This window comes from Lampetra fluviatilis, chromosome 17 (assembly GCF_964198595.1).
Source record: "Lampetra fluviatilis chromosome 17, kcLamFluv1.1, whole genome shotgun sequence".
In the NCBI taxonomy this organism is placed as follows: Eukaryota; Metazoa; Chordata; class Hyperoartia; order Petromyzontiformes; family Petromyzontidae; genus Lampetra; species Lampetra fluviatilis.
The window spans coordinates 9548894-9570864 of record NC_136291.1 but is presented as its reverse complement, the minus strand read 5'-3'; the positions used below and the strand labels follow the sequence as shown (position 1 = coordinate 9570864).

The window sequence follows — 21971 nt, the reverse complement described above, 5'->3', positions numbered from 1 at the left end:
CTTCACAGCACGGTTTGATATGTCTCGGTGATGTGGTGGCAATTATATTAAATATCGAACTGAAAACCAACTTTACCGTGCATGATCATTTTTTTTGGGAGTTGGATCGCGGAAATGTAAATGTATCTTACGCCCCCACCTCCACCCAACACAGCTGATAAAGTCACGCGAATAGAACACGCCAATTTGTACAGCACATTGGTGCTGGAGGATGCTGTCATATGGTTCAGTGGCTGCGTGGGCTGACGTCCATTCATAACATCGACATACACGTGTATTTGTTTTCCTTTATCTTGTGCTGTGTAAAACTCACGTGTTAGCAAACCCATTTACAACGGATATTTAGCAGTGACAAACCTTACTGATTGGCTGTCGGGTGGAAGTGGGTGTACGAAACATTGGCACAATGTAACCTAAAAAAAGTATATCATGAATATTAGTCGCGCAAGCCTACGCATCTTAAATTCAACGTTACTGGTGGTCAGAGGGAGCAGTCTGATGTGAACCCACCCACCGGCCACGGGAAACATCTTCGGCGAGTATGAACTAATCCTGTAACCCCCCCCCCCCGCCTCATTCACCAATTTGCGCTGGCCATTGCACCGTTAGTATGTTGAACTTCTTTCGCACCGTACGTAGCCAACCCTGCTAATCGGGGGGTGCGACACCCACGGTGTGGGGTGGGGGTCTTCATTTCATCCAGTAGGGGATTGACAAAGGGCTATACATTATTATGACCAGACGAACAATCTTGCATACTTTTGTTGGTATGTTGGAGGGGTTGTAGCAAGGCCGTAGCCATGGAGTGAACATTGGGTGGGACCAAATCTTCCAGGGGGTCTTGAGTCCCCCCTCCCAGAAAAAAAAAAAATCTAAATTTGAAAACTAATCCCCTGCCTAAAATATAAAAAAAATTCACTAACACATAGGATGGACTTTTTCGTTATTTTTTACAATAATGTCTAAGTGTATTGTATTATATTGCTGTTTTTTCTGTTTTACCTTTGTTTCATTGTATGTAATGGCAGAGATTAGGGATTAATAAAGTACAACCATAACCACAATCATATAAACAGAAATCTATTTTATAACAATATATTGGGGGGGGGGGCGACATTTTTGGCATATTTGAATATTGGGATGTGTCCCCCCAATATATATTATAATTACGGCCTAGGGTTGTAGGGGTGCACAAATTGCAATCAAGGGTCATGGTTCAATAATTACGAATGTAGTGACCTTTAGCGGCCAAGTTAAATGCCAGGAACGTGTGTTTTGACCCATGTTATGTATAATTCCAAGTACGCACGTCTCTCCATGCTTGTGCACTTTTTAGGTTTTGTTTCATTTCCTTTGTCAAAGTGCACGTTTCTGACCCACGTCATATCAGGTAATACGTATGAATGTTCCTTTAGTGGCATGAGCATGTTTTTTTTCGTGATATTTTACAAAACACCCCAACATGCTCTGGTGTGGCACGATTTCATTTTGATCTGGATCCACCTTCAAATACTGCCCGAGGTGTTTTTCTTTTCCGTCAATATTGACGATCATTGCCGTCACGGTGCTTGCTGTCTTTTTGTGTGGATGCACAGATGCCCATAAAAGGCCGATGCACCATGTACGGTAATAATATATTGTGGTTGTCTTCCATCAGCCATTGCTTTTTTTTGCTACAAAATGGAGATTCTACCCTTTGAAAGTTGTTAATCTTTCTTATATCTTTGCTGGCCACACACTGGTGCATAAATCAGTTGTTAGTTTTCAGGGCCAGATTGCACAGATTATCCATTTATAACAGTGAATGCAATGCACTAAATTTATGTTGGGTGCACGTGCCATGTACTGCACTGTGAATATATAGCGAGGTTCTCATTAAGACTAAGATTCGACTGCACCAACTATGGGTGAAATCATCATGTCAGCAATGCATGAATTTACTCTACTGTTGTGGAAGCTCCAATGATAATGCTGATGGTATGTTGCATTGCTGCTAACATTTCAAAGTACTCACGGGAGTAGGCTTTGTCTGCTATTCAGTAAACGATGGGAGTCACCACGAGTTTTACCTTGGTGTGTATTGAGTGCACTAATTTAGCTATATGCACAAGGCATGCACTCAACCCACACCACGTGCAAAGCCACAAACTCTAACCGATCATATTTCAAATGCAATCATATGTCCGGAAGTGGTTTTCTAAAATCAATAACTATTTAAAGGGCAGATTAAATTATACATTATGTGGAAGCAAGGACACTCAAGATGTGTTGCAGTGTCATTCTTCTTCAGGATCTTCAGCAATATCAGTGCAAGGTCATCTTGATTAAGTGATTTCATAGGTGAAACCTGGGGGGAAAAAACATGAAAACCAAAATACTAAGTATCAAAAACATGATTAGAAATAAGTATAAAGTACATGAAACAAATCAATTTGACTATTTAATTGCACCTGGACAAATACATCAACCTCAAACACCAAGGGCATGACCATCCAATCTTAGGCAGTTGTAACTTTAAAATGTTGAGATAAACTTGCACTCGGGGATACAAAGTCTAAAGCTGAGGCCAAAAAAACAATTCCACTACAGTGAACAATTTGCTTAAGAACCACAGTGCTATATGTTTTATCATTTAACATTCTGAATCAAATGTATTACAGGGACCAATACAGTACTTTTAAAACAGTGATATGAAGATAATGCTTTTTCTTTTAAGTTCTCATATCTTCATAGACAATTCAAGTTGTTTACCAGAATTAACTCCACAAGTATTGATTTGTTATTGGATTCTAACATGTAAAGGTTTAATCCCAGAAAGCACAAACTAATAGCAACTGGCTTGAAAGGAGATTCCATATATAGATAATACAGAACAGTTCACTGTTAAAATGATGTTTAAAAATGCCTCTCAGGCCATCCTTCATTAGCACTTGAAATTTCTCAGTGACACTTTACCAATTGTAACTCTAATATATTAACACCAAGCCTAAAAAAGCTACTATATATTAATTAACTTTTAAATTCAAACAATGCAAGAGGAATTCGCAAACATACACCTTACAGGACTGCTATTATGACGAAGAACATTTCCATCAAATTCATTTCACGTTTCGTAACATTTTTGCAGAGTGCAAAATTATTACAAGGTTGTTGCATTTTCAGAAATGTGCCAAGAAAAACGTGATGGATGTCTTCAAGACAATGCAGAGGCGATCGTTCAAAGAACAGCAATTGAGGCAATAGATAAACAGCGACAATTCCTAAAAGTAAAACAGCATATGGAGCACACAAAGGACCACTTAAGGCCAGTAGACATGGGTACTTTGGTCAACCATTGATACATGTGGCTTTAGGTGCAGCTGTTTACGTAACTATACACAGCCTTGCCTTAAAAATCACACAGTTATTACGGCAAATAATACCTGTCAACCACTTATAGATTGCTTCGGTAAACCTTACGACAGCATTGGGGGTTTACAATTTAAATCAGACCTGGGGTTTTCACCAAAGGAAATTCTCATTGCAACTACAATTCCACAGCCTCAAACAACAATACAGTAAATGACTCCATAAAACTATTATTTAAACCATTAAACTTTAAATGATATTTGCTTACCAGAAACCAACTTTAGGCATCCGAGCATTCAGTGGTGATTCGTGGAATTCAACTAAGGTACCGTACAGGGTAACAGATAATGAAAATTAAGAACAGAAAAAGCCACGTTGTTTATTCCTTGTTGAAATACCAATTTATCGTTGAGATACATAGTGTATTTGCTAATATTTGTTGATGTGTTTTAAATGAAGTGACATTACATTTCAAGTTGTATAAATATATTTTTTCAATACCGAATAATTTTGTTGTACAGTCCAGCAATTACTGTACAGATCACCCCAAGCCTGAGCCTAACAATCAAGCGGCTGCATTAAGATAGTGGTAAACTGTAAAAAGAACTTCCAAAAAACGTGCTGCACTTGTTTATAGTAAGCATTTGATTAATGGGTCAAGGATACAGATGGCACCAATTGGTTTGCAAAAAAAATGCATTCAAAATTGCATCCTTACTCTGATGGAATTACAGATGTATTAGATTAGTTGATAACCGAGTCTCACCATGAACTAGTATAATTTCACTGACACCGCTTTTACAGGTGAATTTGTAAAACATTTCAGCTTTAGAGTAAACTTTTTTTTACACATTGCATTTGACAAAAGCTATGGCACTGTATGATGATGGGCTGGAATAAACTTCTTTTTTTAAACAGCACATTAAAGGTAAACGTTTCCAGTTATTAAGTATTTTCAAAATCTATCCAAACATTGCACTTAATTTGCTATATGAATGTTGAGTAAAAATGCTGTTGAAATAGGCCTTATATTAGGTTAATGCAATGATGCTTAACATTTCGTTTTCAAAACATGACTATTCACTGTATGAAGAAAGCTCATATGCCATACTTAGAACAAAAATGCTAAGCATATTCACTTTAATAAAAAAAAAACACATTTGAAAAATCCAGAAATGCTATGTTAAAGCAGTATTTTGAAAGCAGGGCATGTAGGCAAAAGTTTCAGGTATGCTCTCCACCCTGCTGCGGAGCATCCCAACGGGTTTTAACGTTGCATTTGTGAAATCTCCACACTTCACAGACCTGAAGGCGAGGTTTGAACAATGGAACACTCAGACACAAGGACGTGAGAGCTGCCATCTCAAAGGACACCAACACACAATACTGTACAGGGCACAACAAAGGTGTGAGTAAAAGAAATAAATGAAGACCAGAAAGAATAAAAATGACATGGAGACATAACCAAGACACACCTTAACCATTCAAACAGCACTCTTTTTTTTATCACGTAGCTTATGTGCTCAGATGGTCTGAAGTGAGGGGGGGAACAAAAAAGGCATGGGAAGATATTCCAGCTGTCAAGTCAGCAGTGCATGAATTGAAATATTGGAGAATGCTGCAAAGTTTGGAACAGTATGTTTACATATAACAAATCTAACTCTTCCTTTACACACAATCAGTAACTTGCAAACACGTGCAGACGATAAAGACAAAGTCGGACGAGTATGATCATTTATTCAAAAGCTGCAATTAACTGCTCCTACTGAAAATAAAACTCTGCCAATTAAAAAATATAATATACGTAATAAAATGGAACACCAAATATCCAAGGGTTTGGGTGTGAAGGCTTACCTTAATGTCAATTCAATTTTAACACCTTTGAGCAAACATTTTCTCTAAAATCCTTACGTGCCAACCTACGGGACCCGACAGCATGCCCTTTGCACAAAACGATGCATGGCCGTAATGTGCACGCATTCAAATAATACCGGTGGCCGTGTCTTTTAAAGCATCCTTTTAGGCCAAACTGCAGGAAAACAGTGTGCAGCTTGCGAATAAACGTGTCCCTTCCATCAGCCAATAAGCACTCTCATTCAGGCCCTGCCTCCTTCCCAAACCCAACCACCACTCCCCCATCCCCGTGTCTCCCACCCCACCCCCCTCTGACCCTTTTGCCCGAGCACTCGCTCCGTCAGTTTAGCAGCAGCCGCCGTCTTGCTGCTGTCTGTTCTGGCTGCTGGCCATGCCTGGGCTGGAGGCGGCGTGCTGTGGTCCAATCTTGATCCCATTTGCCTGCAGAACCACACACACCGACAAATTCATGAATTGTAACACCATCAAAATAGGATAACGTGGCACCATCTCTACATGCACTAAGCTTTGCAGCAGCTTGAGGTATTAACACAATCATGTCATCGGTGCTGCCCCATGGTCGTTATCGATTTCCCTACAGTAGGTTTCCACCCACAAATAACAGCCTATGTAGGTGCTTTCTTATATGTAGAGCACATGAATAAGCATACACTTTTTTAGTAGCAGATACTAAACCAGTTTAATCGTCTTCATTGAAAAGATAGGAGTAGGGGCAAACCACGTCGGACAAGAACAAAGATGAAGCCGCAGAGGGACTTTCCAGCACCATCCTGGAGAGTTCAGTAGAAGGGATGAGGAAGAGAGGTCAGCCAAGGATCAGCAGGATGACAAACAGTGTTTTGTCAGGGAGATTAGCAGCAGACGTTGTGCCGTTTGCAAAAGACTGCAAGAGGTGGACCGAGTTCATTGCCAAAGCACCAATGGAACTCCCATAACCCCCAAGGTTAAGTGGTTAAGTGATGGATTGTGATAATTGTAAAGCAAGCATAACCAATAATATAAAACGTTCAATTATTTAATGCAAAGAGTAGAAAAAAGGGTGCATTTGCGTACCCTTCATATCTAAATTTGTGTATGTATGGACACAGGCATAAATGAACCTGGCATAATTGCCAAGAGCAGTAATGTTATTGTATGCAAGGTGCTGTACAGTGAACCAAACAACATGTTGGAATGCCATTGTCTCTGCAGAATTGACACTGATGCACTGCAGCAATTATTTACTTTCGTTCGGCCGAGCCAATCCAGAGGTAACCCATGCCACATTCAGATGCTGACATTCATGCGCTAATGTGCCGAAGCTAAGAAAACACACCAGGGTCATTGGAATCATCTGTGAAAACTACTGGGCATGTGTGAAGAAGAGCTTTATAACTCATTGGATTGCTCCAGTCTAAATAAAGATTCTGATTCTGTCTAAATAAATATTCTGTATGTACAGGAGTGTGAGGACATGTAGAACTCTGCATCATGATAACTTGGCTGTGATAGCTGTGCACTGCCAAGCAAATTTGCATACAGCTGCAATTGCAATGGTGGCAATTATGAAAATTCCACACACTAAGAGACTGCTGGCATTTTAAACCAATCCAGACATGAGCACACTACCCTCCCATCAACTGATGTTTTTTTTTCTCCATTTCATTAGCCACTCAAGGTCACCAATGACAATAAAGACCAGTGGACACTCAGAGCCAAACTGTAAATTGCTACATCTCGAAGGTTGTGCTTGTGGTCAAACTGTAGCCTCAACAACCCCACCCTCCCCCCCCCAGTTCATGAGACAATAAATTAGCAGTACTTTTTTGGTGCATCATGCCATTATGGCATGGGACAAACCAGCTGGTAAAATCTGTCTACCAGATAGAAAGCAAGCAGCAGTAGGTAAGTGCACAAGTAGACACCCTCAAAAGCAGACGGTATTTGCGGGGTGCTTTAGAAGAGATGAAGGAAGTTGACAAGTTAGATTGGGAGAAAGCATCCATTATATTTGCGTCTCCTCTGCACATTGGTGCAGTCTGCCAATTTGCATCCACAAAGGCTGGATTATTTCGGTCTCGTCCACAAAGTTCTGTGGTGTTGTTAACGTATGTATATTGATATACTATTGCAATTAAACTACGTATGTATAATTAGATTTACATCCCTAAGGCTCCATAAAGGTTAACAGCGTAGCTTATTCCAAACAGATGTGCCATTACCTATCTGTAACTTCCTTTTAGATTACACTCATTTAAGCAATGGTATGCAAATGAATATAATGTGGCCTCAATACATTGCATCCTGACTAAGGTTCACTACCATTATCGGCCATGCTCTATCCACTGCCAGATGAATGTCTCCCCCCAACCGTTACCATCTATTACAGTCTTGTGATGTAAGAATCCATCTAGCTCCTGCACACGCGATGAATTTATCACTCCATCCTTGGAGGGGATCTAAATATCCCTCCTTTGTATGCTACTCAATCATGAGCCTCGACCATTTGCAATCATTGCTTCTAGAGATGCGTTCAGCTCAAGCCCACTTGCTTCTACGAACAGCTGATCCTATCTTGATTTGAAGTTTTCGTGACTGCAGGAATCCATACTCTTTGGTTCTTTCGGTAAAGTCACGTAGGGAGAAAAATTAATAATAAATCACGATGTTTCGATTGCAACACAAGCAATCGTCATCAGGTAGAAAAATACAGCAGTAGAATTGCTGAACAAGAAAAAGGGCTGTTGCAAAAAAAAAATTGTCTGTTCCTCTTCTTGTCTAAGTTTAATTCAAATTAAACACCTCCCCATGCACCTTTACACACATTTCAGCTCATCTGCCACTTTCTGCGGTAATGCTCATTGTGATCCATGTTACAGAACCAAATATACACCGATTTAATAACAATCCTCTTTAGAAATACTTGTATGTTCCTCACAAAGCACTCCAACTGCTTATGTCCACCTATTTAATTGCTATTATCTTGTTCAATAACTCCCTTAATTTTGTTATCCATCATTAGTCACTCAAGGTCACCTAATTCTCCCACACACACCAACAGCAATCAAGAGCCACTCAGATCGGATGTGTTTTCCCAATGTGTTCTTCCTACATATCTCCAACAGTTGAGAACATTTGTTAGACGATTTTTATTTTCCTTATTTTATCTTGAGTCTCATTTCACTATCAATCAGCTTCTATAAAAGATCAAAGAATAGTATTTGTATACTATGAGAAGGGATAAAAAATGTATACCTACTATAATCACCCAGGAATGACCTTAATGCTCGTGACGTCACTCCACATCGACCAGCCCCCTCATATATATTCATGAGCAGGTGACATCCTCAAATTGGACACCCCACCCCTCATTAATATTCATGATCAGGTGACGTCACTATATGGAGTACTCCCCCTCCCTCATTAATGATCATGAGCAGGTGACGTCACTCCACATCGAACAGCCCACCTCATTAATAATCATAAACAGGTGACGTCCTCCAATAGGACACCCCCCCCCCCCCCCGATTCATAATAATTAGCGGGTGACGTCACTCCACATGGGGGGGGCCGAGGGGCCTCCTCCCCCCCCCCCTCAGCGTCAACTTACAACCCTCACTACAAAGGCAGAACCCTCACGTCACGCGATCTCCGTAACGCTATTGAGACATCAACGTTAAAATTACGCCATGATGAACAAAGGATTATAGCCAATGAATATATCACATCGTGGTCTGCTTTTCGCTTGCAAGTTTCAGATTTACTGCAATACACCCGTCCTTGGATGGGCAAAAGGCGAGTTAAACATATCTATCAACTTAAACAGTTACACCAATCCAATTTATATTAGAGGTTACGCACATCTATATTAGAAGGCTTTGTTCTGAAACCTGTATTGGAGAATTAAATCTATTAAAATAATATATAGACCATCTCAGAATTGGCAATGACATCATCATTCTAACAACCAATGTAAAGTAACCTATAGTACACTTGCTGTAAATGTGAGTGCAGGTAACATACATGCAGTTTATATAATTTTATGAGCAAGGTACAACAGAATAAGGATACAATGTAAAACATGAAGAGGTACTTCAGCTCCATCTCTATCTAAAATAAAAATTACCAGGCTGAAAGCCAAATTACAGTTTAAAAATGAAAAGTACCACACCCACAATCCAAGTTTGGAAATGGCGTGTGAAATACTGGTTCTAGCCAGATCCCATGGAGGTGACTAAACAGCACGACTCTGATTAGTGTGAAGTTTATACGTATGTATGTACGTATGTTGAACTTCTTTCACACCGTATATAGCCAACCGTGCTAATTGGAGGTGCGGGAGTTTTCAATCTAGTATTTTAAAGTACATAAGTCTATTAGAGTCATAATATCGGAAGAAAGAACGTTCCAGGCTGCCGCAGAAACCCATCTCAAAGCGCGCGATGCAGTGACCATCTTTGTTCGATGGTTAGCCAAAAGCCACTGTGAGGAAGAGACAAAAGCCATGAAGAAAAGAGGCATGACAAGCAGACCGATACCATGGCTTTAACCCATTACTGCAATTTCTGCTTACCTCATTGTTAATATCAAACACGCCTTCCTGAATTTTCTCGTAGATTTCCTTTGCTGTGTTGATGAATGCCTGTACATTGCAAATATAAGAAAAATACACTGTGAGACCACCTTTCATCATTTTCAAAATGTGAGAATTGTGTAGACAATGTAACCGGAAAACTGGAACAAAATCAGTCTCGCTATTATTAAACCAAACTGTTCCATAAAGTTATGGTCTGAATCATTTAACCCCGTGATCCTCCATAAATTCATCTATTAAAATACATGGACGAGAACAGTCACAATGAAATGCGTCGTCTGCTTCATAGCGGATGTTAAAGATCCCCCTGGCATCATTTACGAGAGTAGGCCATTGTGTTCAGCCGTCAAGGTCCAAATTCTCTCCAGACACTCCAATTTGCTCCCACACTCAGAACTAAATAACGAATTAGCCAAACATGCAAAGTAGGACTCTCCTGGAGTAGTCTTGAGACTCGGAAAGTTTTCATGAAGAAAGGGTATAATATATAATTGGCAAAACGATTCATCCCTTACCCTCGGTGATTTGAAGAATTATGGCGATTCAGGGTCATATTTCAATTAAAGTATTATTTTTCAATTGTACTCTGAATGGTAATGCCTCTAGTGGACGCAGGGGTGACAGGAACCCATTATATACAACATATATATATGAATCGACAAACATCGACTCTTGCTCATACGATTTGATGAATGTATGTTGAGCTCAAGAATCAAATGTTCAGTAATAAACTGTATAATTCAACTCCGAGTTATTAGGCTAAAGGAAAGAGTGAATATGTGCTTGCATGGGAATATTCTAGTTTTGTAATGCCGTGCGGTGATTCTCAATGGATGGCATGGAGTTGGTACCTCCTCCACATTGGAAGCGGTTTTGGCCGAGGTTTCCATGAACACCAAGCCATGCTCTCGCGCAAAAGCCTCCCCCTCTTCCCGCTTGACCTCTCGTCTCGACTCCAGGTCACTATAGCAAGGAAGATTACACAGTGAATTAGGATCACACAGCTGCTTTGCAGGCCAGGTTGACACACAAAAGAGACAAACTCTTTACATTTTTTTAGAGACGTGCGAGGTCAATTTGCTTGTTCAGCGAGACAGATATGACAGCGTGATCTTTAATGCTTGAAAGGTATTTCAGTATTAATTTTAGAAGTATAACACAATGACATTTGTACTCATATGGCATCTACACGCAACCGCATCTCATGAAGGTGGCAAGAAATTGTGTGAGTATTAATTTCGTAGAGAGAAAAAGGCAGTCAGTCACAGGCAGAGGGAACAAAGGGCGTGAGGCAGGTCTTCATTAGGGACAAAGATTTGATAGCATTATGACTGGGGAAAGGGAGTTCCAGACTAGAAGAGAACGATCACTCTCCCAATCAGTGACTGGGGACTTTGGCACAAAGTCTTGATTGCTCGAGGGGAGAGTGCGTGGATGAGAAGAGAGTGAGATGAATGATGAGAGATTAGCAGGGCCTTGTCCATACATGATGTCTAAGACAGTAACCGTGATCTTGAAAATGGTTAGACACTTGGGCTGGGAACTAGCATGGCTGAGAAAGTGGTGACATCAAATTTGAGGAGGCCATAGAGGAGAGAGTAGCTGTAGCGGAGTTCGGATGTGATGAAGGCATGGATGAGGAGTCTCAGCAGCAGCTGGGGAAGGAGAAAAAGTGAATGTGGAAGGTAATGTGCAGATGGAGGTATCAGGTAATGCAGAGTTGGGAAAAGAACAAGAGTTCGATATCGATAACAACGATAGGCCTTCACACACACGAGTCAAGCATCATGTCAGAGTTTAGGAGGAGCATGCTCAACTGGAGTTGATTAAAATAACTCTGAAAATATTTATTTGGTCACAAAAATGTATATAACAAGCCCTAAACTATGGTGTGATATAAAAAAAATATATACTATACTGCTGGATTTCAGAGTCTTTATACAAGATTAATTTTACATAAAATTTGAATGACAGGGTTTATGATTAAATGGAAATCCTTTAAAGTATTAAATGACTTAGCATGCATCCCAATAATGTGACCACTTAAAACGTACAGAAGTGTCATCATTACCGTGCATACACTTTAACACATTCACATTATTTTCCGGACACTCATTGTTTCATGTTTAATAATATTAATGATAAGGTGGTATAACCAAGTCAAAATGGAAATGTTGTTACAAAATGGTTTAAAAACCCAATCTGTAAAGGTGAAAACCATCTTTTATCTTCGAACTTTAAGATCAATCAATTATTAGTTAACCCTATTAAAGCACATCTACATAACTCACGATACAGAATACATTGCAAGTTGTAAAACTCATATATCACTGGAAAAGTCTGGTGTTCAATACACTTTTAAGTTTCACAAAATCCAACAAGATAATGTTAGACACACAAAGCTTTTAGAACCAGAGTTCCAAGAGAGATTAAGGCATTCACGCCAGATAAGAAACAGCGATCTACATGCTTCCTTTAAAATCTAGGTTTAGAAGGCAGTGTCTATGAACTGCAGGACACATTGTTTAAGAGGCTGCCCCTTGGCTTTAGAAAGGGCCGTGATCCAATTGCCCATGACAAGGCACGTAATAGCTTGCTGACTGGGGCAAGGCTGAAAGACATTCGCTTGTTCTCGTTAAAATTGACACGATGTTCTCAGTGACAGTCAAAATAATATCGTTACAGCATCTAATTTGCAAAAATGGAATCAACCAATGCATTGGCTTTTGTTTGTGCACATCTAAACAACTATATACCCAATGACGTTAATTTCATCTCCACAAAGTGAAGATTTCATCTGCACAAAGTTAAGATGAAATTCATTTGGAACACCCTACAAATAGCATAGTTATATATCTCATAAAGCAATGCAAAATTATTTAAGGGGCTTCTGCTCAATAAATCAAGCAATTATATCCCCAAAAATTAAGACTTTTCTAAATTTTCAGCTCAGCAGATCAGCGTTTTCTCACATCCTATCTGCCAAAAAGTCCTTTGAGCTGGCCATACAATATATGAAATACCCAACTTTATTTATGGCGGGTTATGCTCATCTAATATCTTACACTCACTGAACCCTACACTTAAATGGGTGCTAAAGCTTTGAATTCAAGACTTCAGTGGTGTTGGTTCAACGCTAGAACACAAGCACAATAGTGTCAAATCCACCCAGGAAGCATGACTTCATAAACGTAGTCATGCACTACATCACAATATACTGCTCTGCAGCTCAAAGACTGTAGGTTAGGAGATATTTAAAGTATCAATGCACAGATGTGATATTATGCTTTTATGCATCAGAGAAAACTTCATATTGGATGGGCGTTGGCAGCACACACCTGTAATATAGCCCTGTGCAGGAGAGGGTTGGTGGATGACACAAATGATGCTAAAAACTCCCTTCCCATGGGCGTCAAGGTTCCACACCGTTGCTTGCCGGGAGAACGCAGTTCAGCATAGTGCGGACTAATATCATCTGTCCCTTCTGTATAGAACAAGGTGTCAACCCCTTGCACGCGTGGGTTTTCTCTGGGTGCTCCGGTTTCTTCCCACATATATAAACACTAATTGCCTGAAAAAAGAAATATATAATATAGGATCCAAGAGCTTGGGTAATTGGTGGTCCCGGCTCACCCCTTGGCTACTTTCCCGTTTGTCTGTGGTTCTTTAGTGATTGTGAGGTGCAATTTCCAATAACGGCGCTGTATAAAAATAAGCAATGTTATTATTATTATGATCCACTGTTGTCTGCCTATAGCTCATCCAGATACTGTGCATTCAATTGTGACCTCCAAATGGAGCACCCTTGTAAACATCAGGTCTGCACTTCCTAGGTGGAAGGCACCCAAGACAAAGGTGTTCAATAATGCATATTGCTCCGTATTGTACTTGTCATCTGCAGCTTAATGGATTTTATTATCGAGGACATTCCACATGGAGCCCTGTATTCAATGGTATTCAATGACACATAGTGCTTTATTTCTAACATATGCACTGAACAAAACAATGAGCCTGCTTACACACAAGACAAATATAGCAGAATGCATTAGCCTTGCAAAAATGTCGAATATTTACTGGTTTACCCCAATGAGATTTTGCCAAGAGACAATCACTATGTGGAGGGCTCACTTGCAGTTGCGTTAACACTTCGAGGCTCCAAACCTAAGGCATTGTGCGGGTATGCAATGGAAATACCTTTTACCGTTATCATTATTGTTGTAAATACATGCGGCTCAAGAGCGCTGAGGAGTCGGCAGCAACTCGGCAGTTACTAAGTGCATGCTCACCATATAACAGTGCATATTTGGTAGAAGTCTTCGCGGCTTAAACTCAAGTTGAACGATGCAATGTTAAAGCAATGTTGTCCGTGTTGCTTTGTTAAAACATGAGCTGCTTTATGGGGGAAAGTGAGCTGCGTGTGCATATGCATTGCATAATTTGGTTCAAGCCCTTTTTGAAATGCATTCTCAATACACTTGAAGTGCTCCAATTGGACAGGACCAAGAGGTTGTTATGTCAACATGATCCAAATTTTAACCATCGACAAATATGGATGTTTCAATGTTTTTGACTGTGTAAACATTTTACAAAACTGGACATCTTCGTGAAGGTGAATAACACACCCTCCTTAATCGAAATATTTGGTCATTTTTATCTCATTACTGTTAAATGCCTTATTTTTCCATGGGGTGTGAAGGAGCTCTTCCTTGCCTAGATTCCCAAATGGGGTTTCTAGTTTAGGCTGCCCAGATATGAGAGGGTGGGAGCCAGAGGGCTTGGCCTCTGTTGTATTAATCATGAAATATATCAGCCACAATTGACTGCGATGGCTCAGTAACATGCAACTTTGTTACAAAACAGGAACAACAACGTTGCTTTGTTTAGCATGGGATGTTGCAGAAGTTAGAAAAAAATGCAACAAAGCAAAGTGCGCGAAATCTACACCGTTTTATTTTTAAATCTCCAAGAACCCAGAACACAAACATCACAGAGGGAGATACAAATCACGAACGTGTGACTAACCCGAATACACCCTCAAATGTGGGGGGGGGGGTAGTGCCTCGAGGCACTTGGGCTCACTGCCCTACCACAATCAAGGGCAACGATCAGGAGCAGCAGATTAATGGGGAAGGGAGGGGGGCAAAGAAATCTTTACCGTTAACTTGGGAGTAAAGCTCACCTCTTGTTTCCGATGAGCATGATGACCATGTTGGAGTTAGAGTGCTGGCGAGCGTCTTCAAGCCAGGTGGTCAAGTGGTTGAAAGTGTCTCTCCTGTTGGTCGTTCAAAAAGCAGAGCATAGCATGTATGCTGGTTCCATCATGGATCACAGGAGGCTGGGTTGTTAATCGGCGTGCACGATTGCCACCGAGACAATTTTCACTGCACTGCCTGTTCAAGTCTTGCTGTTGCCCTATAGCTTTGGTCTTTTCAAAGAGTGTGATGCCGTGCTCTAGAAAATATTTTATATCCTGTGATGTAATGAACAAGAGCAACCCATTGTGTGCCAGTCATGGGAACACATTTCCAATGCAATGAAATACCACTGCAATTAAATCGATTATGGTCTTTAAGTCACTTATGGAACAGATAGGTAACATGTCTCAAATATGGTTACATAAAGAACAATTTACTTTTCCAACACCTGCATTAACGCTCGTGCACTAAATTGAAAACGGTGGCCAATAGTGCAATCTATTGGCAATGTATATTTGATTGCTCCTTTTAGTGATTGGAAGATTTTTTCATATACTGTAGCTTAGTTTTTCACAGAACTACAAAAAACTTTGCATATGATATGGACATTTTAGAAGGTAGCTATGACAGTTTTGGTTCTATCTTATTGACAAATCCACCTAAATTGCACTGGTCATTCTGAATTGGTCCACGGATTTCCTGATTAAAGCAAACACTGTTGCTGAATAATAATGCTCCAAAAGGGCTATTGGTTGATGAACTTAAAGATTATTTTATTGTTAAATGTTGAGATGTACTCCTATTTTAAAAAAAATATTCATGGTTGTAGTTTCACATAACAAGGGCAAACCAGTGTTTGACTTAATGAGAAAAGGTGGCAGGGAAACTGCTCAGTGTGTACAGGTGGATGGAAACATTTTATTCACTAAAATGGTCTGGTAATTAATCAGTGTATCTACTCATGAGCCAATACACTCCGTCAACAGTTTAACTCCCACAGCTGCCCAATGATTCCTACTGGGAACTGACCATCAATGCCATCAGCTATAAAGTGGGTATTAAATACCCAATGACATCACTCACAAAAAAAGAGCATTGTGGATTGTCAGTCGATATACCAAATTTGTAAATTATCAAAAGCTGAAATAAATGCATACATTACTGTTGTTCAATCAAATATCCCTTTGCAAACAAGACATGTTAAACTCAAGGGGTGTTAGATGGGTAAATAAAGAACTTAAAATTTGATCCTCAATAATTGAACATTATGGACAACTTCATATAATAATTCATAATAACTCATAAAAATAGTGATTATCACAGTGGTATTCATAGGCTGCGGGCACGAGTGATATGGTCGAAATAGCTTAACAACTTCATCATCGTTACATTTATTGATCAACTACGTAAGAACCCATTGAGTCCAAGTCTTTTTTTATCAACCTGGCTTACAAACATGACAAAAAACAATAAATACAAAACCAAACGATAAATATAGTTTAAAATCTATATATTTTAAAATATTAACAGCTGAAATATTGATAAAATATCAAGTTGCCTTAGCAAAGACTCAAAATTACCAGAAAAGCCTGTTTTAGAAATAACTGAGGTTAATTGTATGATTGACAGGTTATTCCAGGTATTCAAAACTCATAGATGAATGCCCATTCTCTCCAGTACTGTATTCTTGGCACCTTACCGAGAAATTCTGAGACTTATCTAAAGATGTAATGTCTTAAATTTGGTATAAGCAGATCACATAAGCTTAAATACAAACCCCAAGCTAGACAGTACTTCATGATGTAACCAAAACACTGCCCTTATCTTGTGTTGTTTGGGCTGTGTTTTCTGGACTATCTGACAACAGTTTACAAGTTTCATTACCAGTAGTGACATAACTGTAGCTTCACTCAAGTACTTTTTAATAGGCATGCATGCCTATGACAATAATGAAATATTCTTGAGTGTAAAGACCAATACAAACAAAATGTTAAGAAGAACTGAATGATGCTTGCATTATATTATGACCCAGAATCACAAAATTCAACTTCTGCTGCAGGGGTTGGGGATAAATGGTTACATGCCAACTTTAAATCGTCCCTACAGTGATATCACCTATTTTTCTGACAATAACTCTGCCTTTCTATCATTTATATAATGATTTCTTCTCATGAACAAAGTTTAAAACTGGAATTGGGTAACGTCTAACTATTTGTTTTATGGGTTGTGTCTCCTTTAAGGTAAGCATGTGTACAATCCCAGTAATATTGTCATGCTGAGACATGCAAAACGAAAGATGAGCTGCTCCATATAGCTAATGCTGCTGCAGTTAAAATTGTTACGTTAGCCTAAGAAAGGACTTCACAAAGCCCCGGAGTCACACATGTGGCCGCACCTGAAATGCGGCCACTCCCCAAAGAACTGCTGAAAAATCAGTTTCCCTGAAGTTTTTTTCAGATTCAGCTATTTTGTAAAAACGTGGCAATACTACTTCAATACCAGCAATAACTTTCACGTATAATGGCAGCAACTGATCATATTTCACTTATGCTTCATTATGCAATGGAAAAAAAACTATATTTGAAGTTAATTAAACACATCTACAAAAAAAAGTTAAAATGTGACAACTTAAAAAAAAAAACCTTTACATTTTAGAGCCCAACAACCCAGGATTACATGTCCTGATGAATACTGTGGATATATTTAACACCACTCGAGAGTACTGCCACTATTGCATGCCTGCCACTGCCTATAAATCATTGTTTGATAAATCTAATACGGCCTACAAGTACTTTGTAATATATCACACAAGTTGAGAATAAAAACTTACAGCCTTTGGATTTTCAGTGACATGCGTGGTTTTATTTGTGATTGGAACTCTCAGTATGCTTGGTTTTATGCAAGGTCGTAAATGTGATTTAAGAGAAATAATGTAATCTTACATCTCTCAAATTTATTTTTATTTGTAAAGCGGTGCAATTTATAGCTTCTCTCCCAGGTGCGTTATCAGTAGTGGTATTAAAAAATGAATTTGCTGCATAAAACATGAACGTGTTGGGCTATGTATTCACTTATAAACATAATCCATGACATCAAGTTCTCGTTGTACTCAAAACAAATTATTCCATTATTGCCATTCCACCAGACTATTTTTAGTTTACGCATCATGAATAGGGAATTCGTTTACTTCCAAGAAGACTTGAGGAGATACCATTTCATCAAAATATATTTTTTCCCTCATGTACCTTGTGATGTCATAAACCAGCAGGGCACCCGCTGCACCTCTGTAGTAAGACCTTGTGATGGATCTGAACGACTCTTGTCCGGCCTGCACGTAAAGACAATTGCTTGACAATTAAAAACCTTGTATCCAATTTCCCTCGACAACAGCTGCTCAACTGTGTAACAACCGACTTAACCAACATAATTAAAGTGCAGTGAAGGCAGTAGCGGACAGGAGATAAACAAAGTGTCACGCACCGTGTCCCAGATCTGGAGCTTCACCTGCTTCCCGTCAATGGTGATCATTCGTGCGCCAAACTCCACGCCTGAGCAACAAGACGAGGAGCTGATTTTGCTTGATGAAACAAAAAATGTATTTTAAAGCTAGACTATATCCACACACATCCCATTGTTAGTCCACTGATATTGCTGTCCAAATCTATGTCGTTGTCATTGTAAGAAAAACTGTTCCTGGCACTCATCTTAGATGAAGATGACCTAGGGGAGGCATACTTAATACAATTCTAATAACCATTACTGATGTAGATCAGCAAAACAAATGCATGTTTTAGTGGGATTTATTGTAATGTACTAAAAATGATCGCACTGATATCCAGCAATCTCATCCACACAAACCATGTTCTGTCTGCATTATCATACACCTAATACAATTACATTACTCAGTAATAAACAACACATATAAAGCGACGACTAACCGATTGTCAGATCATGGACGGGCTGGAACCGCTTGTCTGTAAACTGCAGCAAGAGACACGACTTTCCCACGCCTGAAATAAAAAGAAAATCGAGCAGTTGAAAATAAATCCCGGTTACAAACACACACTATGACAGTCAAATTACAGAAGTCACCAAAGCAGCACAGATCATGCAACATAACTGATAATCCACACATAAATTGTATATTGACAAGGATTCACAGGCTTGTTTAGTTCACTATAGTAAATATACACTGTGTAGGATTTACAAAGCGAAATTATACGTACAGTATTTGTCACACGCCGAGGTCACTGCGTACAAATTTGCCTATTCCATCAATGTCCAAGTGTTGTTTACAGATGTTCCTTGCACACGGGCTATTTAAAGTTACGTTGGTGGACCTGATAGTTGTTTTAGTGGCTCTTAGAAGCAACCCTCACAACATCTTATCAGATTAAATGTAAACATACCTAAATCGTTTAGTATCTATGTTGGCTTTCACGACGAATATTGTGATTCATAATTGGGTTTTGGGGATAGGTCATGTAAAAAACCCACGACCTAACCCAAATACTTAATTATGTTATGAAATAAATACATAAAAATGTTTATGTTATCATGAACACACACTTCAAGATATTTTTCAAATGTCTGTAAAGTCATATCTAGATTCTTTAGTCATGAAAAATGAAAACAAGTTTAGTCATGCACAGAGTAATACATACACTGCAGATATCAAATTACAATACTTTGGTAGATGGCAACAAGCAAGGTTTAACATAGCTAGTTGTTTAGATAAAGGTTTAGTAAACGTATAAAAAGGTGAGAGGGATGGTTAGTAGTGGCAGGTCATCTCAGAAAATAGAAGACGAAACAATCCACGTCGCATGGTTTATAGGTGGTGAAGAAGAGAGCAGATAACTCGCGATCTCAATGCCACATCAACAGAAGGGCAAGGCGTTAAAATCAGTTTAAAAAGTTCCGAATCCAAGACGAGACATTTTCTGCAGTGTTAACCGCAATGACGGTACTCGCCTGTGGCATGTGAATGTTCAAATAACGTAATGCGTTCTTTTGGCTGTCTCTCAAACACGTATGTCAATTCCAAAATTTACTTCTGGTAAAGTGGCGTAAATGACACGTTCGTGCAGCGGCGCAAGTATTTAAGATATTCTTTACGGCACACACTACGGAATGATGGCGATGGATGTGGACTTCAACGCTTCACTGTTGACAATCATCAACTGCGTCAGAACATCACCAGGCCGATGCGCACATCTCCTTCATAAATTGAAACGTAAAAAGACAAGACAGTCAAACTGTGGCCATGCAACTCAAATTATGGCCCAACACGACAAATCAATGTCGCCTGCAATCTTTCAACAGAGGAATAACAAGACGGAAGCGAACCCCCCCCCCCTCCTGAAGCTTTCTCGTGGCTAGCAGACTTCGACATTGGCATTGAGCTTCTGAATATTGCCACGTGCAAGAATAGAATTGCAGAAAAGCTCAAAGACGTACGGGAGTGGTTGTTGTGTCAGCTACGCCACTAAAGCTCCACAATACCACTCCTACTAACCGTGCAGTTAAGGCCATTGTATCATTCAAGAGTCAAACAGTCTGTACGTATCTCACATACATACAATAAGGCAATACCAGTGTCGGTATGAACATAAACCTTTAAACTGCCCGCGTCGAGACTCAAAACTGCCAGGCCCGGCACTCTATGGGAAGTCTCGCTCCTGTCAAGCGAATGTGGAATTGCCACCTTAGCTCTGAAGACAGGCGAGCTCAATTAAGAGTGACGGAACTTCTAGACAACCCAAGACAGTTCAATTAACATCAACCGACGACTGACACCGATCGGGCCCCTCGACCTGCCGACACACCACCCCCCTACCCACCCTCCATCACCGCGGGGTACCCTGCACCAACCCAGGCTGGGAGATCCAGGCAAGAGTCGGGGGCGGCGAGGACCTCGGCGTCATTCGCCTAGGCCTCAAACCGACAAAAAAAACACTCGCGTTCCACGTCAGCGCGCGCGTCTCGCCTCCGTCTCCGAGGCTCGCGAGCCTCGCCTCACCCGTGTCGCCGATGATGATGTACTTGAAGAGGTAGGCGTACGACATGTTCGCTTTGCTTGAGTTTGCGGCGAGAAAAACACTGTCTGGCGAAGGGGGGGGAAATCAGTCGTTGTCTCTCCACACAACACAGCGAGTCCGGCGGCGGTGACGTCAGCGCGCACAGCCGGGTCCTACGTCATGACGTCACCCGGAAACGCCGTTTAAAGGGCTGCCGAGCGCGCTTTTCTATTGGTCGAAACGCGACGCGCGTCGCCACGCTGCTCGCGTGACGTCACCGCGTTGTCAGGCGACGTCGCCGTGTGGACTTGTCGCCGAACGCCCACGTTGCGCATGCGCGAGCCTCGAGGTAAACAAGAGTCACGTGGTTGCTGCCCCTCCCCCCTCCCACGCGCGCCCTCCTCGCGACCCCCCACGGCAAGGGACACGTGGTACGTGGAGCTGGCGGTGACAACACAGGGGGTTGTTTTACCTGCAGATCAAGAGGGCCCCTTTTTAGTGGCAGTTTTCGGGAATGTTTTAAGAGCGACCAACACGGAGTAGATAAGGGCGATGAGTTTGGCGCGTGTGGGCAGGGTCGAAGGTGGATTGTGCCATTATGAAGGATTTTGACTAAAAGCTTTCGTGACTGCAGGAATTCATATTATTTGGTTCATTCGGTAAAGTCACATAGATAGAAAATGAAAAAATAAAAACCAAAAACTCACGACGTTTCGATCGCAACACAAGCGGTTGTCATCAGGAGGAGAGAAAAGGGGGGTTAAGCATCTAAATGCAACTGTTTATAAAGGTTTAAAATGGGCGGAGCCCAAGTGTCGGAAGGAGTGGGGGACAAGAGCCGTGAAGGTTTACAGAGTACCTTGGTCTCGAAAAAAACAATATCGTGCGAGCCCACTGCGTTATAACAATGACCAGCCACTGCAGAGGTATTGGTTCTGCCGTGTTTCAAATCTGCCTTGT

General features: G+C 40.5%; 1 protein-coding gene across 1 annotated transcript; it reads right to left on the bottom strand.

The window, feature by feature from the left end:
• Positions 1-2427: 2427 nt before the first annotated feature.
• LOC144936915 (ras-related protein Rab-2A) lies at positions 2428-21176 on the bottom strand. The gene is made up of 8 exons (XM_078864141.1): positions 21014-21176; positions 18930-19001; positions 18472-18539; positions 18237-18319; positions 14976-15068; positions 10648-10759; positions 9776-9844; positions 2428-5643 (listed from the first exon to the last, which is right to left on the bottom strand). The coding sequence occupies exons 1-8, from the start codon at positions 21057-21059 to the stop codon at positions 5548-5550; spliced, it is 639 nt and encodes a 212-aa protein (XP_078720267.1). The 5' UTR covers positions 21060-21176; the 3' UTR covers positions 2428-5547.
• Between the last annotated feature and the right edge of the window lie 795 nt (positions 21177-21971).

What these genes read in the sequence shown, in the direction of transcription:
- LOC144936915 (XM_078864141.1), bottom strand. Translation starts at nt 21,059, where the DNA reads ATGTCGTACGCCTACCTCTTCAAGTACATCATCATCGGCGACACGG. An exon ending in CATCATCATCGGCGACACGG is followed by an intron (nt 19,002 to 21,013) that starts GTGAGGCGAGGC and finishes TTTTTATTTCAG; the next exon opens with GCGTGGGAAAGTCGTGTCTC. An exon ending in CGTCCATGATCTGACAATCG is followed by an intron (nt 18,540 to 18,929) that starts GTTAGTCGTCGC and finishes CTTGTTGCTCAG; the next exon opens with GCGTGGAGTTTGGCGCACGA.